The sequence below is a fragment of the Dendropsophus ebraccatus genome, chromosome 3 (genome assembly GCF_027789765.1).
Source record: "Dendropsophus ebraccatus isolate aDenEbr1 chromosome 3, aDenEbr1.pat, whole genome shotgun sequence".
NCBI classification, from domain to species: domain Eukaryota; kingdom Metazoa; phylum Chordata; class Amphibia; order Anura; family Hylidae; genus Dendropsophus; species Dendropsophus ebraccatus.
In genome coordinates, this window is record NC_091456.1 from 172,240,370 (window position 1) to 172,262,518 (window position 22,149).

The window sequence follows — 22,149 nt, forward strand, 5'->3', positions numbered from 1 at the left end:
CTGCGAATATGTGCTATCATAGGGGTGAATTGATACCGGATCCGCAGCGGTTCTCGCTTCGAATCCGCAGAAGTGAGATCCGCTGTGGATCCGGTAGGTGTGAAGGCACCCTTAGGTCTGAATAGAGCCCAAATAGACTCTCTTGTGAAAAACTGGTGGCACAGAGTGCAAAGGTGATGGCTGTGAGATAATGTGTTTGGTATTTTAAGTGAAACAATAAAAGGTATTCTTTAATTGACTATTGGAATATTCAGTGATTATATATATATTAGAGATATCTCCAGATGATACCTGTCTGCATATATAGATAGACACCTTATATCTATATATGCAGACCAGTATCATCTGGAGATATATCTAATATATATATATATATATATATATATATATATATATATATATGTACCCTTGTGTGTGTGTGTATATATATATATATATATATATATATATATATATATATATATAGTTACTGTGGCTGTAAATGGGCCTAGATTTTTATGTGGAATGACAGGCAGGTTGGTAGTGGGGCTTGTCATTCACTTCCTAGCCAGTCCAGGTTTTCTTGTCTGGCCCAAATCAGCCCAGGTGCTGGAGGCCGCTCATCACTGGCCTCATAAGAGGAAGCAGGAGAAGGCCGCCCATCCCTGGGCTCATAAGAGGAGGCAGGAGAAGGCTGCCCATCCCTGGGCTCATAAGAGGAGGCAGGAGAAGGCTGCCCATCCCTGGGCTCAGAAGAGGAGGCAGGAGAAGGCCACCCATCCCTGGGCTCATAAGAGGAGGTTGGAGGAGGCCGCCCATCCCTGGGCTCATAAGAGGAGGAGGCTGCCCATCCCTGGGCTCATAAGAGGAGGAGGCCGCCCATACCTGGGCTTATAAGAGGAGGCAGGAGAAGGCCGCCCATCCCTGGGCTCATAAGAGGAGGCACATAGTCTTCAGCAGGAGCTGTGTGAGGGGGTCTCTCCTGAGTGGACACCCTGAGCTGTACTGTACTGTGTAAGGTAAAATCCTGTGTTATTGTATGGGGTGATAGCAGATAGCCAGCCACCTGTATAGTTAGGAACTTCTGGTAGACAAAGTAGAAAGCACGTCCAAATGAAATGTAATCTTTAATATCACACCATATGGGCAATGTTTTTGCTCTCTTGGCCTTTTCCAAGCAGTGACTGAGATAGATGAAACATTGCGCACCTGGAGGGATAGTAAAGATTGCATTTTATTTGTACAATGACTCCTGTGCTCACTCACTGCACCTTCTGCTTTATCCTTACAGTCTGTAGAGAGCGTCTTGCTGTGTAAGTATCGCCATCCCTGTCACACCTTATATCCTCTCTGCAATCCACCCCGCCATCTTCTACCCCACTGCCATCCACCCTGTCACCCCCTTTTATCCACCCTCACCCCCCACCCCCTTCCATCCACCCTCCCATCCCCCGTTGACTCCTTTCCACCATCCCCACCAATGTGGTGAAATTGGGTGTTTTTACCTATTTTTAATATCTTATGCTGCATTTACAGACAGATTTATCTGACAGATTTTTTAAGCCAAACCAGGGAATGGATTAGAAAAGAGGAGAAATCTCAGTGTTTCCTTTATAACCTGTTCTCTGTTTATAGTCTGTTCCTGGTTTTGGCTTCCAAGATCTGTCAGATAAATCTGTCTGTGTAAACGCACCATTAGTAAATCTCATCAGTTTTTTGTTTTTTTTTTAGCTCTGGATATAGAACCCTGGTAAGTAACTCTTTATTCTGATTGCAGAGGTGTAGCTAGGCTCTCCTGCATCCGGGGCAAAGATTTAATTTGGTGCCCCCATGTTGTCCCTGTGTGTGTGTGTGTGTATGTATGTATGTATAATATATTTGCTATGGGTGATGCAGCTATTGTTACCCATGCATATGTGTTAATTGCTTTGTTTTATTACATTGTTATGAGGATAGGGATAGCTTACATGCCAAGTAGGGTTTATGGAGGCCGGGGAGGTCAGACAATCTAAGCAGGTGGATGAATTAGGGGGTCCAGGAACGAGAGAGGGAGACTGCAGACAGGCTGAACAGCAACGGGAACTGAACTGGTGTGACCTTATAACCTCTTCACCTCAGGCATCACTACTATCTGGGACTTAGGGGAGGACTTAAGGAGAGAGACCTAAAGGGTGGAGCCAGACTATTTCAATTCCTGGACAGACTAACTTGCTCCCTGCCACTTCTCCCAGAATGCCGGGAAAAGATGGATACGATCATGGAAAACTTCTCCCAGTTTCCCAGGATTGGATCCAGCTTTTCCCCGGCACCTGGGGTCGAGAGGCAGGGAGTGGAGCAGCGTTGAAAAGCAGGTGGCTTGATGAGCGGAGCGCTGATCCAACAAAGTGCTTTGCTTTGTTTAGATGAGCAATTCGCTCATCTCTACTGGCAGCACTAGTGTGGCATTCACTATATAGGATAAATGTCATATTTACTGTGTACCTGGAATGTTTTTATGAAGAATGATTATCAGGCAGCAATGGGATAAAATCATCATTTTCTGAAGTACTTCCATTTTTCCATTTAAAATTTGGTGCCTAAGTAACTTAACGAAGGCGCCGTCATCTCCACTCCCTGCTGGCTGTACCTGTGGAGGCGCCGTCATCTCTGCTCCCTGCTGGCTGTACCTGTGGAGGTGCCGTCATCTCTGCTCCCTGCTGTCTATACCTGTGGAGGGGCCGTTGTCTCTGCTCCCTGCTGTCTGTACTTGTGGGGGCGCCGTTGTCTCTGCTCCCTGCTGTCTGTACCTATGGAGGGGACATTGTCTCCGCTCTCTGCTGTCTGTACCTATGGAGGGGCCATTGTCTCGGCTCTCTGCTGTCTTTACCTGGGGAGGCACCGTAGTCTCAACTTCTCGCTGTTTCTATGGTGCCATCTCCTAATGCACAGGTACGCTCAGCAGCAGAGACAACAGCAATAATACCTGCAGTACAGTATTCCCTCACCAAATTCAAAACAGAAATAATTTAGTAAAATGACTCTTGTATCCATTGCTGCCTGATGGTGCATTATAGATTGGCATTGGGAAACTTGGCTCTCCAGCTAAAGCTTTGGCTGTCCGGGCATGATTGGAGTTGTAGTTGTGCAACAGCTGGAGAGCCAAGGTTCTCTGCCCCTGCAGCTAATAGGTGAGGTTTATATAAATGTGATATATATTTGGATATGGCAGTTATTAAGGGGTTAAATATAGAATAAAGTACAACTAGACCCCTAAATAGACGCTGGACTCTTGTGTGTGTGTCCCCCCACCCATCCCAGACTGGTGTCGCCCTGTACCCCCCTGCCCCCTTCCCGACTGGCCACCTTTAACCCCCTTCCCTAGACTGTTTCTTCCTCCTCCATAGTGCACAGGACTTGCAGTACAGGACCTGCGGTGACATCATAGTCACATGTCAAGGTCCTTCACCATCTACAGCACTGTACCGTCTCCTGGCTGCTATTTAGCCCTGATTTGAGCAATATCGTGGAAAAAACGCAGTGATTTTGCGCTAATCATAGCTAAACAGGCAGACAGTGCAGTAATGAAAATACCTCTGTTGATGAACTAAAAATCCTTCCCTGTCTCCCCACACTGACTGAGGGCAGGACTGCCTCCAGGCTGCCCCATCTACTGCCATCCTGCTCTGTCCTGGCACCCCCCCCCCCCGTGTCTCTGCACCCGGGGCAGCTGCCCCCACTGCTGATTGGTCTGGTAACCCCATTGGTACCCCAGAGTTTTAGGGTGGGTTCACACTAAAGAATTCTCTTGGATAAATTCCGCCGAATTCCGTTGCTAGAACGGCTCACGGCCGCGCGCCTTTCTGCCAGCTCCATAGACTCCATTCTATGGGCCGGCTGATTCCGCTATCCAGCGAAAGAATTGACGTGTTAATATTTCGGCGGAATCCACCTATGCATAGAATGGTGACTATGGCACGGGCGGAGAGGCGCGGCCCTGAGCGTGTACAGGCAACAGAATTCCGCTGAACTTATCTGCGAGAATTCTGTAGTCTGAAACCACCCTCAGAGAGCACAGATTTCAGGAAAGCTCCAATATGCGGCTGCTATAAGACTTCCTGTTCTCATTCTCTTCTTTTCTCTAACAGGAATGAAGAATATGTTGATTTTGATGACGGACCGAACGAGATGTGAGTATTATACCCCCCTTGCTGCCATGTTGACTTCACAATTCTTTGCCTCATAAGGCTATGTGCACACTGAGGAAAAGGCGAGGAATTCAGCTTGAAATTCAGCTCAAAATTCAGCTTGAAATTCCTCCCGTAAAAAATGTGCAGAGCAAAGTCCCATTGTGTTCAATGGGTTTTCTGCTCTGTTGTTCCCACTGCAGAATTTCCGAGCAGAATTTTCTGCTGTAGATCTGCTAGAGGAATCCTATAGTAGTCAATGGGGGGCTTAAATTCTGCCTGAAAACTTTCAGCTACACTTCCTCGAGAATTGCTCAGTGTGCAAGGGCCCTAAGGGTATGTGCACACTGAGGAATTCTCGAGGAATTGAAGCAGAAAGTTTTCAGGCAGAATTCAAGCAGAATTTAAGCCCCCCATTGACTTCTATAGGATTCCTCTAGCAGATCTACAGCAGAAAATTCTGCTCGGAAATTCTGCAGTGTGAACAACAACAAAGCAGAAAACACATTGAACACAATGGGACTTTGCTCTGTACATATTTTACGGGAGGAATTTCAAGCTGAATTTCAAGCTGAATTCCTCGCCTTTTCCTCAGTGTGCACATAGCCTGTGCACATTGAGGAATTTTCAAGAAATTGTAGCGGAAAGATTTCTGCTTGAAATTCCTATTCAGCTCTGGCAGAATTTAAGCAGAATGCAAGCAGAATTTATGCCCCCATTGACTTCTATAGGATTCCTCTAACAATCTGCCCAAAGAATTGACGTGTCAATTCTGTGGGCAGAAAGCGGGTTTGAGGCAGAAAATTCTGCTCTGAAATTCTGCAGTATGAACAACAGAATGGAAATTCCATTGAACACAATGGGACATTGCTCTGTTCATATTTTCCGGGAGGAATTTCAAGCTGAAATAAGAGCGGATTCCTCTTCAATTGCTCACCTAATTCCTCACCTTTTCCTCACCTTTTCCTCAGAGTGCACATACCTTATGGGTATGTGCACACTGAGCAATTCTCGAGGAATTGTAGCTGAAAAATTTCTGCTTGAAATTCCTCGCCTATTCTGCTCTGGCGGAATTTGAGCGGAATGCAAGCGGAATTACCAGCAGAATTCAAACCCCATTGACTTCTATAAGATTCCTCTAGCGGAATCCGCCCAAAGAATTGACATGTACATTCTTCGGGCGGAAAGCGGATTCTGCGCGGAATCCGCGCGGAATTCCGGACGGAAATTTACTCTGTGTGCACGGGCAGTCGGAAATCCCATTGTTCTCTATGGAAAGAGCAATGTTGCATTTACACGGGTGGAATTCCACGCGGATTCCGCCCGCTTTTTATGGCGGAATTCGGGCGGAATTCCGCGAGAATTGCTCCGTGTGCACATACCCTCAATTAGGATCCAGGAGCCCCTGCTCCTACATAGATCACCAGTACAGTAACTAGAGGCCATGGAGGTTATGTGATGATGCTGTGCATGAACACTTATGCTCTTATACTCCATGGTCTGGGCGCTTTGCATCTAGCTCAGGAGTGTAAAGCCAGATCATAATTGGCCATAGATTTCAGAAGATATGATGGCCGATATGTGAGAAATTCCTGAAACCAATATGTAGAGTTTTGTGCATCACTAGTTGTGGAAGACTTGTCAGCATGTTTCTTCTTGTTCTTTATGCAGATGGATCTCCGAGGTGCAGTCAGCCCCACATGTCTTCAGGTATGGTGGAGTCTTCCTTGTAGAAGAGGGAAAAAATTCCAAACACCAACATTGCATGTTTCTTGTAGATTCCATTTATCGTCTGTTCTCCTAACCACAGTTCTGTTCTCTACTAGTGATGGACTCTTTGAGAAGAATCTCTGGACTCCCCGTCTGCGTCCGATCGATGAGTAAGAACCCTCACTTTTCGTTCAGTGATCACACAGTGCAGTCCCCTTACATCGACACTAGAGACTCCTGGAATGGGTTTCTAAAAGGTTTTCCAGTGCTGTAGAATGCACGTTAGAGAGCACAGATTTTAGGATTACTCCGTTATGCGGATGCTATAGGATTTCCTGTTCTCATTCTCTTCTTTTCTCTAACAGGATTGAGGAATATGTGGATTTTGATGATGGACCGGACGAGAAGTGAGTATTATACCCCCCTTGCTGCCATGTTGACTTCACAATTCTTTGTCTCATAAGGGTAATTGCACACTGAGGAATTCTCGAGGAATTGAAGCAGAAAGTTTTCAGGCAGAATTCAAGCAGAATTTAAGCCCCCATTGACTTCTATAGGATTCCTCTAGCAGAATCTGCCCAAAGAATTGACATGTCAATTCTTTGGGCAGAAAGCGGGTTTGAGGCAGAAAATTCTGCTCTGAAATTCTGCAGTGTGAACAACAGAACGGAAATTCCATTGAACACAACGGGATATTGCTGTGTTCATATTTTCCGGGAGGAATTTCAAGCTGAAATAAGAGCGGATTCCTCTTCTATTCCTCACCTAATTCCTCACCTTTTCCTCAGTGTGCACATACTGTACCCTGAGGGTATGTGCACACTGAAGAAAATGCGAGGAATTTGGGGATGGAGTTAAAGAGGAATTTCAGCTTGAAATTCCTCCTGTAAAATATATGTGCAGAGCAAAGTCCCATTGTGTTCAATGGGTTTTCTGCTCTGTTCACACTGCAGAATTTCAGAGCAGAATTTTCTGCTGTAGTTCTGCTAGAGGAATCCTATAGAAGTCAATGGGAAGCTTAAATTCTGCTTGAATTCTGCCTGAAAACTATCTGCTTCAATTCCTTGAATTGCTGTGTGCATATACCCTAATTGAGGATCCAGGAGCCCCTGATCCGGCATAGATAATCACCACAGAAGCTCCAGTACAGTAACTAGAGGCCATGGAGGTTATGTGATGATTCTGTGCATGGACACTTATGCTCTTATACTCCATGGTCTGGGCGCTTTGCATCTAGCTCAGGAGTGTATAGCCAGATCATAATTGGCCATAGATTTCAGAAGATATGATGGCCGATATGTGAGAAATTCCTGAAACCAATATGTAGAGTTTTGTGCATCACTAGTTGTGGAAGACTTGTCAGCATGTTTCTTCTTGTTCTTTATGCAGATGGATCTCCGAGGTGCAGTCAGCCCCACATGTCTTCAGGTATGGTGGAGTCTTCCTTGTAGAAGAGGGAAAAAATTCCAAACACCAAAATTGCATGTTTCTTGTAGATTCCATTTATCGTCTGTTCTCCTAACCACAGTTCTGTTCTCTACTAGTGATGGACTCTTTGAGAAGAATCTCTGGACTCCCCGTCTGCGTCCGATCGATGAGTAAGACCCCTCACTTTTCGTTCAGTGATCACACAGTGCAGTCCCCTTACATCGACACTAGAGACTCCTGGAATGGGTTTCTAAAAGGTTTTCCAGTGCTGTAGAATGCACGTTAGAGAGCACAGATTTTAGGATTACTCCGTTATGCGGATGCTATAGGATTTCCTGTTCTCATTCTCTTCTTTTCTCTAACAGGATTGAGGAATATGTGGATTTTGATGATGGACCGGACGAGAAGTGAGTATTATACCCCCCTTGCTTCCATGTTGACTTCACAATTCTTTGTCTCATAAGGGTAATTGCACACTGAGGAATTCTCGAGGAATTGGGGTATGTGCACACTGAGCAATTCTCGAGGAATTGAAGCAGAAAGTTTTCAGGCAGAATTCAAGCAGAATTTAAGCCCCCATTGACTTCTATAGGATTCCTCTAGCAGAATCTGCCCAAAGAATTGACATGTCAATTCTTTGGGCAGAAAGCGGGTTTGAGGCAGAAAATTCTGCTCTGAAATTCTGCAGTGTGAACAACAGAACGGAAATTCTATTGAACACAACGGGATATTGCTGTGTTCATATTTTCCGGTAGGAATTTCAAGCTGAAATAAGAGCGGATTCCTCCAATTCCTCACCTAATTCCTCACCTTTTCCTCAGTGTGCACATACTGTACCCTGAGGATATGTGCACACTGAAGAAAATGCGAGGAATTAGGTGAGGAATTGAAGAGGAATTTCAGCTTGAAATTCCTCCTGTAAAATATATGTGCAGAGCAAAGTCCCATTGTGTTCAATGGGTTTTCTGCTCTGTTCACACTGCAGAATTTCAGAGCAGAATTTTCTGCTGTAGTTCTGCTAGAGGAATCCTATAGAAGTCAATGGGAAGCTTAAATTCTGCTTGAATTCTGCCTGAAAACTATCTGCTTCAATTCCTTGAATTGCTGTGTGCATATACCCTAATTGAGGATCCAGGAGCCCCTGATCCGGCATAGATAATCACCACAGAAGCTCCAGTACAGTAACTAGAGGCCATGGAGGTTGTGATTCTGTGCATGGACACTTATGCTCTTATACTCCATGGTCTGGGCGCTTTGCATCTAGCTCAGGAGTGTACAGCCAGATCAGAAGTGGCCCTAGATTTCAGAAGAGATGATGGCCGATATGTGAGAAATTCCTGAAACCAATATGGAGAGTTTTGTGCATCACTAGTTGTGGAAGACTTGTCAGCATGTTTGTGTTTGTTCTTTCTGCAGATGGATCGCTAAGGTGCAGTCAGCCCCTCATGTCTTCAGGTATGGTGGAGTCTTCCTTGTAGAAGAGGAAATAATTTCCAAACACCAAAATTGCATGTTTCTTGTAGATTCCATTTATTGTCTGTTCTCCTAACCACAGTTCTGTTCTCTACTAGGGCTGGACGCTTTGAGAAAAATCTCTGGGCCCCTCGTCTGCGCCCTTTCGATGAGTAAGACACTTTTCTTTCACTGGAATAACCCTCATTGTCTATAATGTTGTCCCGTCTTTATATAGAGACAGATTATAAGATATTTTTTGTGTACAATAGGCAGGAATCGCTAAGAGACCTGTACAGTCATCTTGTGAAAGAGCAGAAGAGGAGGCGTAAAGCTGAAAAGAAGAAGAAAAGGGAGAGGAGGCTGGCCAGGTAAGTGGATAGGAACACCCTAACGTACAGAGACATTATTGCTCACACCTCACTGCCCCCTCACATTCAAATAATACAGGGATGGTCAACTTTTGGCCCCCCAAAACTAAATTTCCCATCATTTCCCAAAGCTTTAGCTTTGGCTATCCAGGCATGATGGGACATGTAGTTTCACAACAGCTGGATGGCTGAAGGTTCCCCATCCTTGATAAAAAAAAACACACTGAACACACAGGTGCCATCCAGTGGTGCCAGTCATGGGGCAATGCCACTGGGATGTGGGGGTATAGGATACATTAGAGCAGTGCTCCCCTACCTGTGACTCCCCAGCTGCTGCAAAACTACGACTCAATCATGTCATTATGGCTAAAAATAGTGTCCCAGCTGGAGAGTCTCAGGTAGGGGAATACAATGAACTGGAGGTTGTCAGGGCATGGTGAGTTATACTCTTGTAACACCTGTAGAGCCACAGATTGGCGGCCACAGCATTAGAGGGATTGTCCTGTTCTTAATAGTTATATGGCTACCAGTAGACATGGAGCAGGTTTATACTATGGCCCCAAGAGACCTGAGATCCACGAGTTCCACTTAGACTAATGGACGTCACATTAAAGCTATAACACTGATAGCCCATCCTCAGGGTAGAGAAGTATTGTGTGAACCGGGAGGATGTGCAGCACCCAGCACGAGCATTCATATGGATGGCAACCTCTAGAAGGACTGAACATTGTGCAGAGAGGTAGTCTCCTGTGATGTGAGACGCTCTCTAGAGTTGGTCAGTGCACTTCTCATCCGGTGGTCTCTGAGGCTTCTTCATGTCAGCTTGCTTCTTATTTCTTAGGCTGATGTCTATCTTCTGTTTCTGCCGGCCAAACATTGTGGATTAAACCGTGAGTATACCAGATATTTTCTATAGTCATTCTGCACCATTACCTGCTGCTTCTCAGACATGTCAAAGGGAAAACCCCAGTTCCCTACATTGTACTGTTTTCTGGTTATAGGGGTGACATTTTCAAAGTTGGGGAGGCACATTCAATTATGTCACACAGCATATTGTGATTTTAAGATGGGGGTGCACAACTGCATGGGACATGGCCACTGTAAGCCCAGCATACTACCCCATTCTATATTCATAGTGGAGGGAACATCTAAAAGATCTGAGCAGATACAGAGACCTCCTCTTCCTGCTTAGGCAAGGTTCACACTGCATCAGAGGCTCCTCTTCACCAATGGACACGAATGGCACCCAAGAAACCCCATTTACTTTCAGGGCGTCCTTCTGGTTTTCCGTTCCTGTAAATTATTTTGCAGTCTGAAAGGACAAGTGTAGGCAGAGTCTGTCATATAATTTCAAATACAGAGCACCGAATGCAGTGTGAACCTCTCCTTATATCCCTGCTGCTTCTGTTGTATAGTGGGTGAGCCTCAGTGGTCTAAACTTGCCTCTATAGAGTGTTAGTTGTTTGCACTGTTTCTACTGTTATGCATTCTTTGGTTTCTCTCTACTTCATACAGCACCATCTGCCTGCAAATACCATCTGCCTGCAAATACCATCTGCCTGCAAATACCATCTGCCTGCAAATACCATCTGCCTGCAAATACCATCTGCCTGCAAATACCATCTGCCTGCAAATACCATCTGCCTGCAAATACCATCTGCCTGCAAATACCATCTGCCTGCAAATACCATCTGCCTGCAAATACCATCTGCCTGCAAATACCATCTGCCTGCAAATACCATCTGCCTGCAAATACCATCTGCCTGCAAATACCATCTGCCTGCAAATACCATCTGCCTGCAAATACCATCTGCCTGCAAATACCATCTGCCTGCAAATACCATCTGCCTGCAAATACCATCTGCCTGCAAATACCATCTGCCTGCAAATACCATCTGCCTGCAAATACCATCTGCCTGCAAATACCATCTGCCTGCAAATACCATCTGCCTGCAAATACCATCTGCCTGCAAATACCATCTGCCTGCAAATACCATCTGCCTGCAAATACCATCTGCCTGCAAATACCATCTGCCTGCAAATACCATCTGCCTGCAAATACCATCTGCCTGCAAATACCATCTGCCTGCAAATACCATCTGCCTGCAAATACCATCTGCCTGCAAATACCATCTGCCTGCAAATACCATCTGCCTGCAAATACCATCTGCCTGCAAATACCATCTGCCTGCAAATACCATCTGCCTGCAAATACCATCTGCCTGCAAATACCATCTGCCTGCAAATACCATCTGCCTGCAAATACCATCTGCCTGCAAATACCATCTGCCTGCAAATACCATCTGCCTGCAAATACCATCTGCCTGCAAATACCATCTGCCTGCAAATACCATCTGCCTGCAAATACCATCTGCCTGCAAATACCATCTGCCTGCAAATACCATCTGCCTGCAAATACCATCTGCCTGCAAATACCATCTGCCTGCAAATACCATCTGCCTGCAAATACCATCTGCCTGCAAATACCATCTGCCTGCAAATACCATCTGCCTGCAAATACCATCTGCCTGCAAATACCATCTGCCTGCAAATACCATCTGCCTGCAAATACCATCTGCCTGCAAATACCATCTGCCTGCAAATACCATCTGCCTGCAAATACCATCTGCCTGCAAATACCATCTGCCTGCAAATACCATCTGCCTGCAAATACCATCTGCCTGCAAATACCATCTGCCTGCAAATACCATCTGCCTGCAAATACCATCTGCCTGCAAATACCATCTGCCTGCAAATACCATCTGCCTGCAAATACCATCTGCCTGCAAATACCATCTGCCTGCAAATACCATCTGCCTGCAAATACCATCTGCCTGCAAATACCATCTGCCTGCAAATACCATCTGCCTGCAAATACCATCTGCCTGCAAATACCATCTGCCTGCAAATACCATCTGCCTGCAAATACCATCTGCCTGCAAATACCATCTGCCTGCAAATACCATCTGCCTGCAAATACCATCTGCCTGCAAATACCATCTGCCTGCAAATACCATCTGCCTGCAAATACCATCTGCCTGCAAATACCATCTGCCTGCAAATACCATCTGCCTGCAAATACCATCTGCCTGCAAATACCATCTGCCTGCAAATACCATCTGCCTGCAAATACCATCTGCCTGCAAATACCATCTGCCTGCAAATACCATCTGCCTGCAAATACCATCTGCCTGCAAATACCATCTGCCTGCAAATACCATCTGCCTGCAAATACCATCTGCCTGCAAATACCATCTGCCTGCAAATACCATCTGCCTGCAAATACCATCTGCCTGCAAATACCATCTGCCTGCAAATACCATCTGCCTGCAAATACCATCTGCCTGCAAATACCATCTGCCTGCAAATACCATCTGCCTGCAAATACCATCTGCCTGCAAATACCATCTGCCTGCAAATACCATCTGCCTGCAAATACCATCTGCCTGCAAATACCATCTGCCTGCAAATACCATCTGCCTGCAAATACCATCTGCCTGCAAATACCATCTGCCTGCAAATACCATCTGCCTGCAAATACCATCTGCCTGCAAATACCATCTGCCTGCAAATACCATCTGCCTGCAAATACCATCTGCCTGCAAATACCATCTGCCTGCAAATACCATCTGCCTGCAAATACCATCTGCCTGCAAATACCATCTGCCTGCAAATACCATCTGCCTGCAAATACCATCTGCCTGCAAATACCATCTGCCTGCAAATACCATCTGCCTGCAAATACCATCTGCCTGCAAATACCATCTGCCTGCAAATACCATCTGCCTGCAAATACCATCTGCCTGCAAATACCATCTGCCTGCAAATACCATCTGCCTGCAAATACCATCTGCCTGCAAATACCATCTGCCTGCAAATACCATCTGCCTGCAAATACCATCTGCCTGCAAATACCATCTGCCTGCAAATACCATCTGCCTGCAAATACCATCTGCCTGCAAATACCATCTGCCTGCAAATACCATCTGCCTGCAAATACCATCTGCCTGCAAATACCATCTGCCTGCAAATACCATCTGCCTGCAAATACCATCTGCCTGCAAATACCATCTGCCTGCAAATACCATCTGCCTGCAAATACCATCTGCCTGCAAATACCATCTGCCTGCAAATACCATCTGCCTGCAAATACCATCTGCCTGCAAATACCATCTGCCTGCAAATACCATCTGCCTGCAAATACCATCTGCCTGCAAATACCATCTGCCTGCAAATACCATCTGCCTGCAAATACCATCTGCCTGCAAATACCATCTGCCTGCAAATACCATCTGCCTGCAAATACCATCTGCCTGCAAATACCATCTGCCTGCAAATACCATCTGCCTGCAAATACCATCTGCCTGCAAATACCATCTGCCTGCAAATACCATCTGCCTGCAAATACCATCTGCCTGCAAATACCATCTGCCTGCAAATACCATCTGCCTGCAAATACCATCTGCCTGCAAATACCATCTGCCTGCAAATACCATCTGCCTGCAAATACCATCTGCCTGCAAATACCATCTGCCTGCAAATACCATCTGCCTGCAAATACCATCTGCCTGCAAATACCATCTGCCTGCAAATACCATCTGCCTGCAAATACCATCTGCCTGCAAATACCATCTGCCTGCAAATACCATCTGCCTGCAAATACCATCTGCCTGCAAATACCATCTGCCTGCAAATACCATCTGCCTGCAAATACCATCTGCCTGCAAATACCATCTGCCTGCAAATACCATCTGCCTGCAAATACCATCTGCCTGCAAATACCATCTGCCTGCAAATGCAATAAAAATAAAATTTAGAGTGTTGTAACCATTTATTTACTGTACTACTAAAATATATACGGTGGTGCTTTGGATTATAAGTAGATATGAGCTAGTAGTGAAATGTTTGACTTTCGAGAATTCGATTTGAATAGGCTCAGTTTCGATTATTCGAACAAATATTCAATCTTATTATAGTCTATGGGGAAAAAAAATTCTCTGTACTTGGAAATCCAAATTCGTCCACTTGGAGGTCACAAAGTCCTCCATGAAACCTTCCTAAACCATGCGAACACCTCCGGAATGACACTGGGACATTAGGGGGAATATGCCTTGGTGTACCCAAATTCGCAGTATAAAGCCACTCTACGCAGCTGTGAAGGAAAATATTTGCTAACGCTTTACGGCTATGTTCACACATTTAGTTAGTATTTCTTGAGTAGCGTGACATACATACATGATTCTAATGTGCATCTGTAAAGCATCATGTTATTTGCACGTATGTATCATGTGCCTTTTACTGGGCTACTGGAACAGTATGTATAACGTGTCCTTAGTGGGCTACACCAGGGACATTATAAGTCACTTGTACACACAGGGTGCTGGAATGAATATACCTGCTGCTGCTATCCATGTCTTAGCACTGAGAAGTGCTTTGGATTCAGAGATGACTTTTTCGCTGGATCTTAGCCCTGAAAAGGACTTTAGGTTCTGTAGTAAGCCTGCCTGCTATCTCTCCCTGCTCCAAGATCTCTCCCTGGCCAGGTTGAAAGCGCATCTGTGGTCAAGAAGTGGAAGCCAAGTATTTAAGATTCGAGGTCCTGTGGTTCAGCCATCCAGTGAGGGTAGACGCCGTTCTCACGATGCGCGTGTACTCCCAGGGTCTCTCACAGCATGGTGATTGGATTAAAAAAAGCGCCAACTGCGATGGGAGGGCTTTTGAATGTTTCCTGCGTATTCGACTCACTACTCGATTGAATTCGAATCTTTTGAATATCGGAATATTCGATCATCTCTAATTATGAGCATAATTTGGTCCGGGACCATCCAAATCACTCTTAGGGTACAAACACACACACCGTATATGCAGCAGATACGTAGCAGATCTGCAGCAGATTTGATGGGGAAGACTTGATGCTGTGTTCAGTTATTTAGATCTAATCTGTTGTGTATCTGCTGCGTATTTGCTGCGTATCGCAGCAGTAAATACGCTGCGTATACGGTGTGTGTGTTTGTACCCTAAAATCTAATTTTCTCATAAGAAATCATTAAAATGCAGAAAATTGGTTCCCCACCCCCAAAATGATTTTTTATTCTGAATAACATGTAAAACAAATGAAACAAATATTTAGAAACGGCTGAATATCTCAAAGTTATCATACAGTATAGCAGTCAGCATGTATAATGTATAGTAAGTGCAAAAAGCAGTTCGTAGATACAGGATGGAACTGCAAATCCCCATAATGCAATAGTGTGGTATAACAGGCTAGAATAGAGAAGCAGGGCTGCTGTCAGAGGTTTGTGTGGTTACATGACAGCAAAGGGATGGGGAGGGGGGGGGGGGTGTTCAACATGGACGGGGAGGCAGACTTTCTGGGTCGAAGTACAGGGCTGTAGACCACGCTATACAGACCATGCCCCTCCCCCACTTGCCCTCCCACCCAGTACAGGGAACTCTTAAATCTTTTATTAAAGTATTGTATTGCCCCCCCAAAAGTTATGCAAATCACCAATATAAACTTATTATGGGAAATGCTTATAAAGTGCTTTTTTCCTTGCACATACTACTGCATCAAGGCTTCACTTCCTGGATAACATGGTGATGTCACGACCCGACTCCCAGAGCAGTGTGGGCTGTGGCTGCTGGAGAGGATGATGGCAGGGGCACACTGAGGGACACAGGGCACTGGAGGGACACTGAGCATCTCTCTACCATCATCCTCTCCAGCAGCCACAGCCCTCACAGCTCTTGGAGTTGGGTCGTGACATCACCATTTTATCCAGGAAGTGAAGCCTTGATGCAGTAGTAAGTGCAGGGGAAAAGCACTTTACACTTATTACGGGAAATGCTTATAAATTGGTCATTTGTATAATTTTTAGCTGGCAGTACAATACTTTAATAAAAACTTCCACCAGACCTCTCCTTTAACCCTATAGTGACCGCCGCACGTGTTTTAACGGCAGCCACTAATGGGCTTTATTCCGATGCGTATGCCTTTTTAACGGCGGGCGTATCGGAACAAATTACCGCCCGCCGGCGGCAGCAGCGCAGGTGATCAGCGGTCAGTGTGACAGCTGCCCCCCCCCCACCGAAACTGCCCGGAGCAGAGGATTCTCCAGGCAGTTTAAGCCGTTAAATACCGTTGACAAAGCATGACAGCGGCATCTAACGGTTTCTGGTGGGTCACGGTCTACGCCGCGGTCATACTCACGTGACCGTGACGTCCCGCGGTGCTGTCCGGTCCCCCGATGTCTCCATGGTAACTCCGGGGGCCTAATGAAGGCCCCCGGGCTTACCATGGATATGCCATCCTGCTGACAGAGGAGGCTATGGCTATTGCCTGTCAGCAGGATGGTCCCATAATACATCGGAGGTCGCTGAGGGGTTGGGGCAGAGTGTGGGCTCAGTCCCGGCCAGTCCCGGCCAGTCCCCATACCGGCGATCGCCATTATTACCAGTATAATGACGGGCACTGCATGCTTTCATCTCCTCTCACTGTGAATCCACAGTGAGAGGAGATGAATACATGTCCCTCCCCGGAATAACCTTAGTGTTCACAGTGATTAATTCCACACTTGCCGTATCCGCAAAAAGTTTTTCACTGCGTATTGGCAGCGAGTTTGTCCGCAGCCCGCCCCGTTAACCCCCCGGCCGCTGGAGACTATATGTCACCTGATCCTGACTCGGGCTTCCTTCGCTGAGTCCTGGCACGTCCCGCTCGGCCAATCAGTGTGCTGCCCCGCCGCAGCGCACTGATTGGCTGAGCGGGCTGTGAAGACGTCGGGGGCCCGAAGCAAGCCAGAGGAAGCCGGGATCAGGTGACGTATAGTCTCCAGTGGCCAGGGGGTTAATGGGGCATACAGCAGACAAACTCGCAGCAGTTTGTCACCATTGAGTACACAGGGTCGGGATCCGCAGCGGGTCTCGCTGCGAATACACTGCTAGAAACTTGCTGTGGATATGGCAAGTGTGTTTGTAACCTTTTAAAAAAGATAAAACTCTCATTCCAACCTCTGGTGGGGGAGAGCATGGGGCAATGATCAGGGACTAGCCGATGTGGTCCTGGTACAAGTGATCAGCGGTATATACTATATACCACTGATCACTTGTTCCAAATGCTGCTGGAAATTTTTATCCTGTCACCATAACCACCACATTACCTGTAACCACCCCGCATTACCTGTAACCACCTCGCATTACCTGTAACCACCTCGCATTACCTGTAACCACCCCAGATTACCTGTAACCACCTCACATTACCTGTAACCACCCCGGATTACCTGTAACCATCCCGCATTACCTGTAACCACCCCGGATTACCTGTTACCACCCCGCATTACCTGTAACCACCCCAGATTACCTGTAACCACTCCGCATTACCAGATTATTCATAACCTCTCCAGTTTACCTGTAACCGCTCAGATTACCCGTAACCACCCCAGATTGCCTGTCACTCCTCACCCAGATTGCCCATCACCACCCCAGTTTGCCTGTGACCCCCCCAGATTGTCTGTCACCACCCTAGATAGCCAGTAAACACCCCCAGATTGTCCATTACCACCCCAGATAGCCAGTAAACACCCCCAGATTGTCCATTATCACCCCAGATTGCTTGTCATCACCCCAGATAGCAAGTAAACACTCCCAGGCTGCCCGTCACCACCCCAGATTACCTGTAATCTCATTTAAAAAAAAAAAAAATTAGCAACTGAGCTATTCTAATAACCCATACTAGCTGTGGTTTTGCTCCAGCAAAATGACGCTTCTTTCCTTCTGAGCCCGGCTGTGTGCTCATACACAGGGTTTATGCCCAAATATGGGGTGTTCTACTCAGGAGTACCTGCGTTACAGATTTTGGGGTGCCTTTTCTCTCCTGTTCCTTGTGAAGTTGAGAAATTTCAAACTAAACAAACATATTATTGGAAAAATTCTAGTTTTTCATTTTTACTGTCAAATTTTGAATACTTTCCTCAAATACCTGTGGGGTCAAAATGCTCATTGCACCCCAAGATGACTTCTTTGAGGGGTGCCCTTTCCAAAATGGGGTGACTTATTGGGGGGGGGGGGGAGGGGGGGGTTCACTCTGCTGACACTACAGGGGCTCTGCAAATGCACCTGGCGCTCAGAAACTTCTACAGCAAAATCTGCACTGAAAATGCTAATTGGCGCTCCCTTTCTTCTGAGCCCCGCTGTGTGTCCATACAGTGGTTTATGCCCACATATGGGGTACTTTTCTACTCGGAAGAAACTGCGTTACAGATTTTGGGGTGCTTTTTCTTTCCTGTTCCTTGTGAAATTGAGAAATTTTAAACTAAACAAACATGTTATTGGAAAAATTCTAGTTTTTCATTTTTACTGTCTAATTTTCAGTACGTTCCTCTAATACCTGTGGGGTCAAAATGCTCACCGCACACCAAGATGTATTCTTTGAGGGGTGCACTTTCCAAAATGGGGTTTCACTTCACTGACACTACAGGGGCACTGCAAACGCACCTGGCGCCTGAAAACTTGTACAGCAAAATCTGCACTGAAAATACTAATTGGCGCTCCTTCCCTTCTGAGCCCTGCTGTGTGCCCATACAGTGGTTTATGCCCACGTATGGGGTACCATTGTACTCAGGAGAACCTGTGTTACAAATTTTGGGGTGCTTTTTCTCTCCTGTTGCTTGTGAAAATGAGATACTTTAAGCTAAACAAACATATTATTTGAAAATTTCTATTTTTTTTTTCCGGCCTAATTGTGAATACTTTCCTCCAGCCCTTGTAGGGTTAAAATGCTCATTATACCCCTAGATTAATTTTTTAAGGTGTCTAGTTTCCAACATAGGGTCACATATGGGGGCTTCCAGTATACAGGCCTCCTAAATCATCTCAAAAAAGAACTGGTCCCTAAAAAAAACAGTTTTGGAAATTTCATGAAAACTTGATAATTTGCTGATACATTTCTAAGCCCTGGAATAGCTGGGTGACCAGTAAACTTTGCCGAAGGGAGCAGGGCTTATCGGGGGGATTTATCCAGGGCTCCCTCTGTGCAGGCTTCCCCCCACCCCCTCCTCACTAGCCCCCATAAGCTACTCACCTCTCATCCTGCTGCCTCCAGCTCCTCTTCCTCCATCCTCTTCTGGCTTCCGTTGCAGGCAGCCACCTGTCATACAGAGGCCGCCTGTACAGGAAGCCCCTGTGTCTCTGCCCCGGCCTGCAGTTACCTTCAGCTGTGCGTGTGTTCCAGATCCCTGGCTCGCCCTGCCCTCGAAACGGCCCTGGTATATAGCCCCCTTGCTTTGCCCCCCCCCCCTCGTGTGCTCTCCCCAATAGTACATAGCCCCCTTGCTTTGCTGGCCTCCCACCCCATATAACATTGAAAAAACAAACGCTTATACTCACCTGGGTCCACGCGTTCCTCTTCTCTTCCCTCTTGTGGCTGCACTGCAGCAATAACAAGAGGCTGCACTCCCCTTTCCCTGGCGCCGACGCTCCAGTGACGTCGGACGCCAGAGGGTAAGTGCTGCGTCTTGTGACCGCAGGAAGTGATTGACTGACAGGGAGGGAGCCAATGGCGCTCTCTCTCCGTCAGTGCTGAAGCGCAGCAGCAGGCGGTCCGGCAGCGGCGGACGGGGGTGGGGGGTGGCTGCAGGGGGCGCCGTGGATAGGTAAGCAGATTACCCATCCATGGCGCTCCCCCCTGACAGACTGGTGGCCGGAGCCCTGTGCGACCGCACTGGTCGCACATAGCAACGGCTGTCTGCTCGGGGGGGGGGGGGGGGGGCGGTGTTGCGGGGTTGCTCTGGTTAAAGCGGCCCTGGTTTCAGTAACAATAATACCTTGACCTGGAATACTGCACACAACCTTATGACAGGGGTGGCACTGCTTATGATAGAGAGCAGCTAGGTCTTTCTATCCCTGAATAACTCCTTTAAGCAACTTCACTTCTACGTGAATTACAGAAGCAGTGGAACACTGCTTGTGAAAATTCAAAATGCATTTAAAGGGAATATTTATAAAAAGTACAGCTACTTTTTTTTGTGTGTGCAAAAACAGCGCCACCTCTGTCCCCAGGTTGTGTGTAGTATTACAATTCAGCTCACTTCAGTTTACTTCAGTGCAAAAGAGCTGCAACACCTCACACCTGACCTGAGAAAAAGAGGGGTGCTGTTTCTGGAATAGTTCTTGTAAGCCCTGAATAACCCCTTTAACTATATGCCAGGCTATTATGCCATGTCTGCTAATAAAATAATACAATAAATGTAGCGTAAAAAAAAAAAAAAAAAAATGAAGCGTCAGCCTCCCTCCCTGCGCCTCTCTATTATATAATTATAGTACTTCAGGAGGACAAGTAGCTGTAAGTGCTATATATTAATATAAAGTAGAATAGGTAACTTAGAAACTCCTAGCTCTGTGCATTCATGTCAGACGGCTCCTGCTGCACAACTTTCTGTAAATTCTTAGTAACTCTGGTTACCGGACTGTTCAAGATGAAATCACAATCGGTGAGAGTTAATGTATACTTAAATTACATGGTGTGAGCTATACGGCTTTGTGTGGGTTGTAGCGTGCCATGTTTTACTGCTCGCCTTTATAAAATGTGTGTTGTTGCGATTGACGCCAGAGCTTTAAATCTGTAAAGGCATGAAGGACTGGGTCACTCACCCCCCATGGCAAATAAGGCCTTGGATAATAATAGGAATAATGAGGTATGAAATGGTGAGGTAAGGCTGAATAGAGTCATTGGTTTTGTATGTTATTAGGATAGAAAATATATTTATATGAGAAAATAAAGTGCTAGTCCAGCACACAGGTGTGATGTTGGTACCTGCTTTGTGTATGGCTGGTTTGTACTCTTCCCCAAAATGGTCAGTGACCTGCCGGGTTGTGATGGGTCCCTTGGGCTCTTGTTACTGTAGTCCTGAGTGGCAATTGACCCATTCGAATTATCTGTACCGCCGCATACAGAAAGGGGAGAAGTGACCCAAGGTGTATGGCAGATGTGTATACTGTAGGTGCTGGTGCAGAGGAAAAGATGACTGAGTCCCAATGATAAAAATAGAACAGCTTTACTGTACTGTCTCTGGATAATATAAAACACTTTAGCAGCAAATAAAATATTCTTGGTACAGGCTTTAGTGCTCAACTGGATACTTGAAAGAGTGGAATACAGTAGAGCTAGTTTTAGTGGTGCTTGTATAGCTGAGAGCATAGTGGAGCAGCATAGAGGAGAGCAGTTTGTCAAGGGAGTCCAAACCCAATGTAGTACTTGTGCTATGCCGGAACTTTAGAGAAAATACTTGGGAGTGAGAGATACTTGTACCAGTGTATAGACTAATGTCTGACCACCTTCTGCCCTACAGTGTCGAACTTCCTGTCCTAATAGGGTCATACAAGCCCCAGCCGTAGTTACCTGGGTAAAACTAAGTGTCCGAGGGTGTCCTGGTGTCACCTGCACTGCAAGATAGAATACGTAGACCCGCTGGTATCTTCATTCTATCCAGGCTAGTTACTCTGTATATCAGGATACTGCCCTGTAATTTGTAGAGTGGTTCTTGACATGGGCTGGATTTTCCTGACTTTTCTCCCTCTTGTGGTGTCTAGCACTGCATAGTAGACATACAAGATAGACTAGAAGAACTGAGTGTCTCTGGTTGCTTTATACATGTGTGCCTCACTTACACACACTGAACTGAACTTCCTGTCCCGGATAAAGGTCCTGGCAGAGCCAGGCCCTGGCTTGGCTACAGCTAAAACGAGTGCTCTGTGTGTCCTTCTCCCACGAGAATCTGGATAAGACTGACGCTACACTTTTTCCCACCAAGTAAGAGACCCTGTGAGTGGTGGAAAGGAATGTGTGCAAAGAAAAAGAAGAAAAGTGATAGGTCAGAAAGAAAGAGTATCTCCATTGGACAAGAAAAGTGCATAATACATAAGAAACAGTAATAGCATATATATAAAATACTGACTTACAGTGGTGAAACAAGAGAATGCTACCTTCATCACCACTGATGCTAGAGGAGAAACTTTTGCGACTGGTGTCAAACAGGAAACACCCATGGTGG

The 22,149-nt window shown here is 46.1% G+C and overlaps 1 protein-coding gene across 1 annotated transcript in view; it reads left to right on the plus strand.

Moving 5' to 3' along the window:
• The window catches only part of LOC138786575 (uncharacterized), an 11,498-nt gene extending 1,798 nt beyond the window's left edge, over window positions 1-9,700 (plus strand). The window contains exons 3-15 of the mRNA XM_069963561.1: window positions 1,271-1,292; window positions 1,711-1,729; window positions 4,104-4,145; window positions 5,814-5,852; window positions 5,969-6,022; window positions 6,218-6,259; window positions 7,242-7,280; window positions 7,397-7,450; window positions 7,646-7,687; window positions 8,697-8,735; window positions 8,852-8,905; window positions 9,005-9,103; window positions 9,637-9,700. Of these exons, the coding sequence (XP_069819662.1) occupies window positions 1,271-1,292; window positions 1,711-1,729; window positions 4,104-4,145; window positions 5,814-5,852; window positions 5,969-6,022; window positions 6,218-6,259; window positions 7,242-7,280; window positions 7,397-7,450; window positions 7,646-7,687; window positions 8,697-8,735; window positions 8,852-8,905; window positions 9,005-9,103; window positions 9,637-9,700 (609 nt within the window). The remainder of the gene's footprint in view (window positions 1-1,270; window positions 1,293-1,710; window positions 1,730-4,103; window positions 4,146-5,813; window positions 5,853-5,968; window positions 6,023-6,217; window positions 6,260-7,241; window positions 7,281-7,396; window positions 7,451-7,645; window positions 7,688-8,696; window positions 8,736-8,851; window positions 8,906-9,004; window positions 9,104-9,636) is intronic.
• The last annotated feature ends 12,449 nt before the right edge of the window (window positions 9,701-22,149 follow it).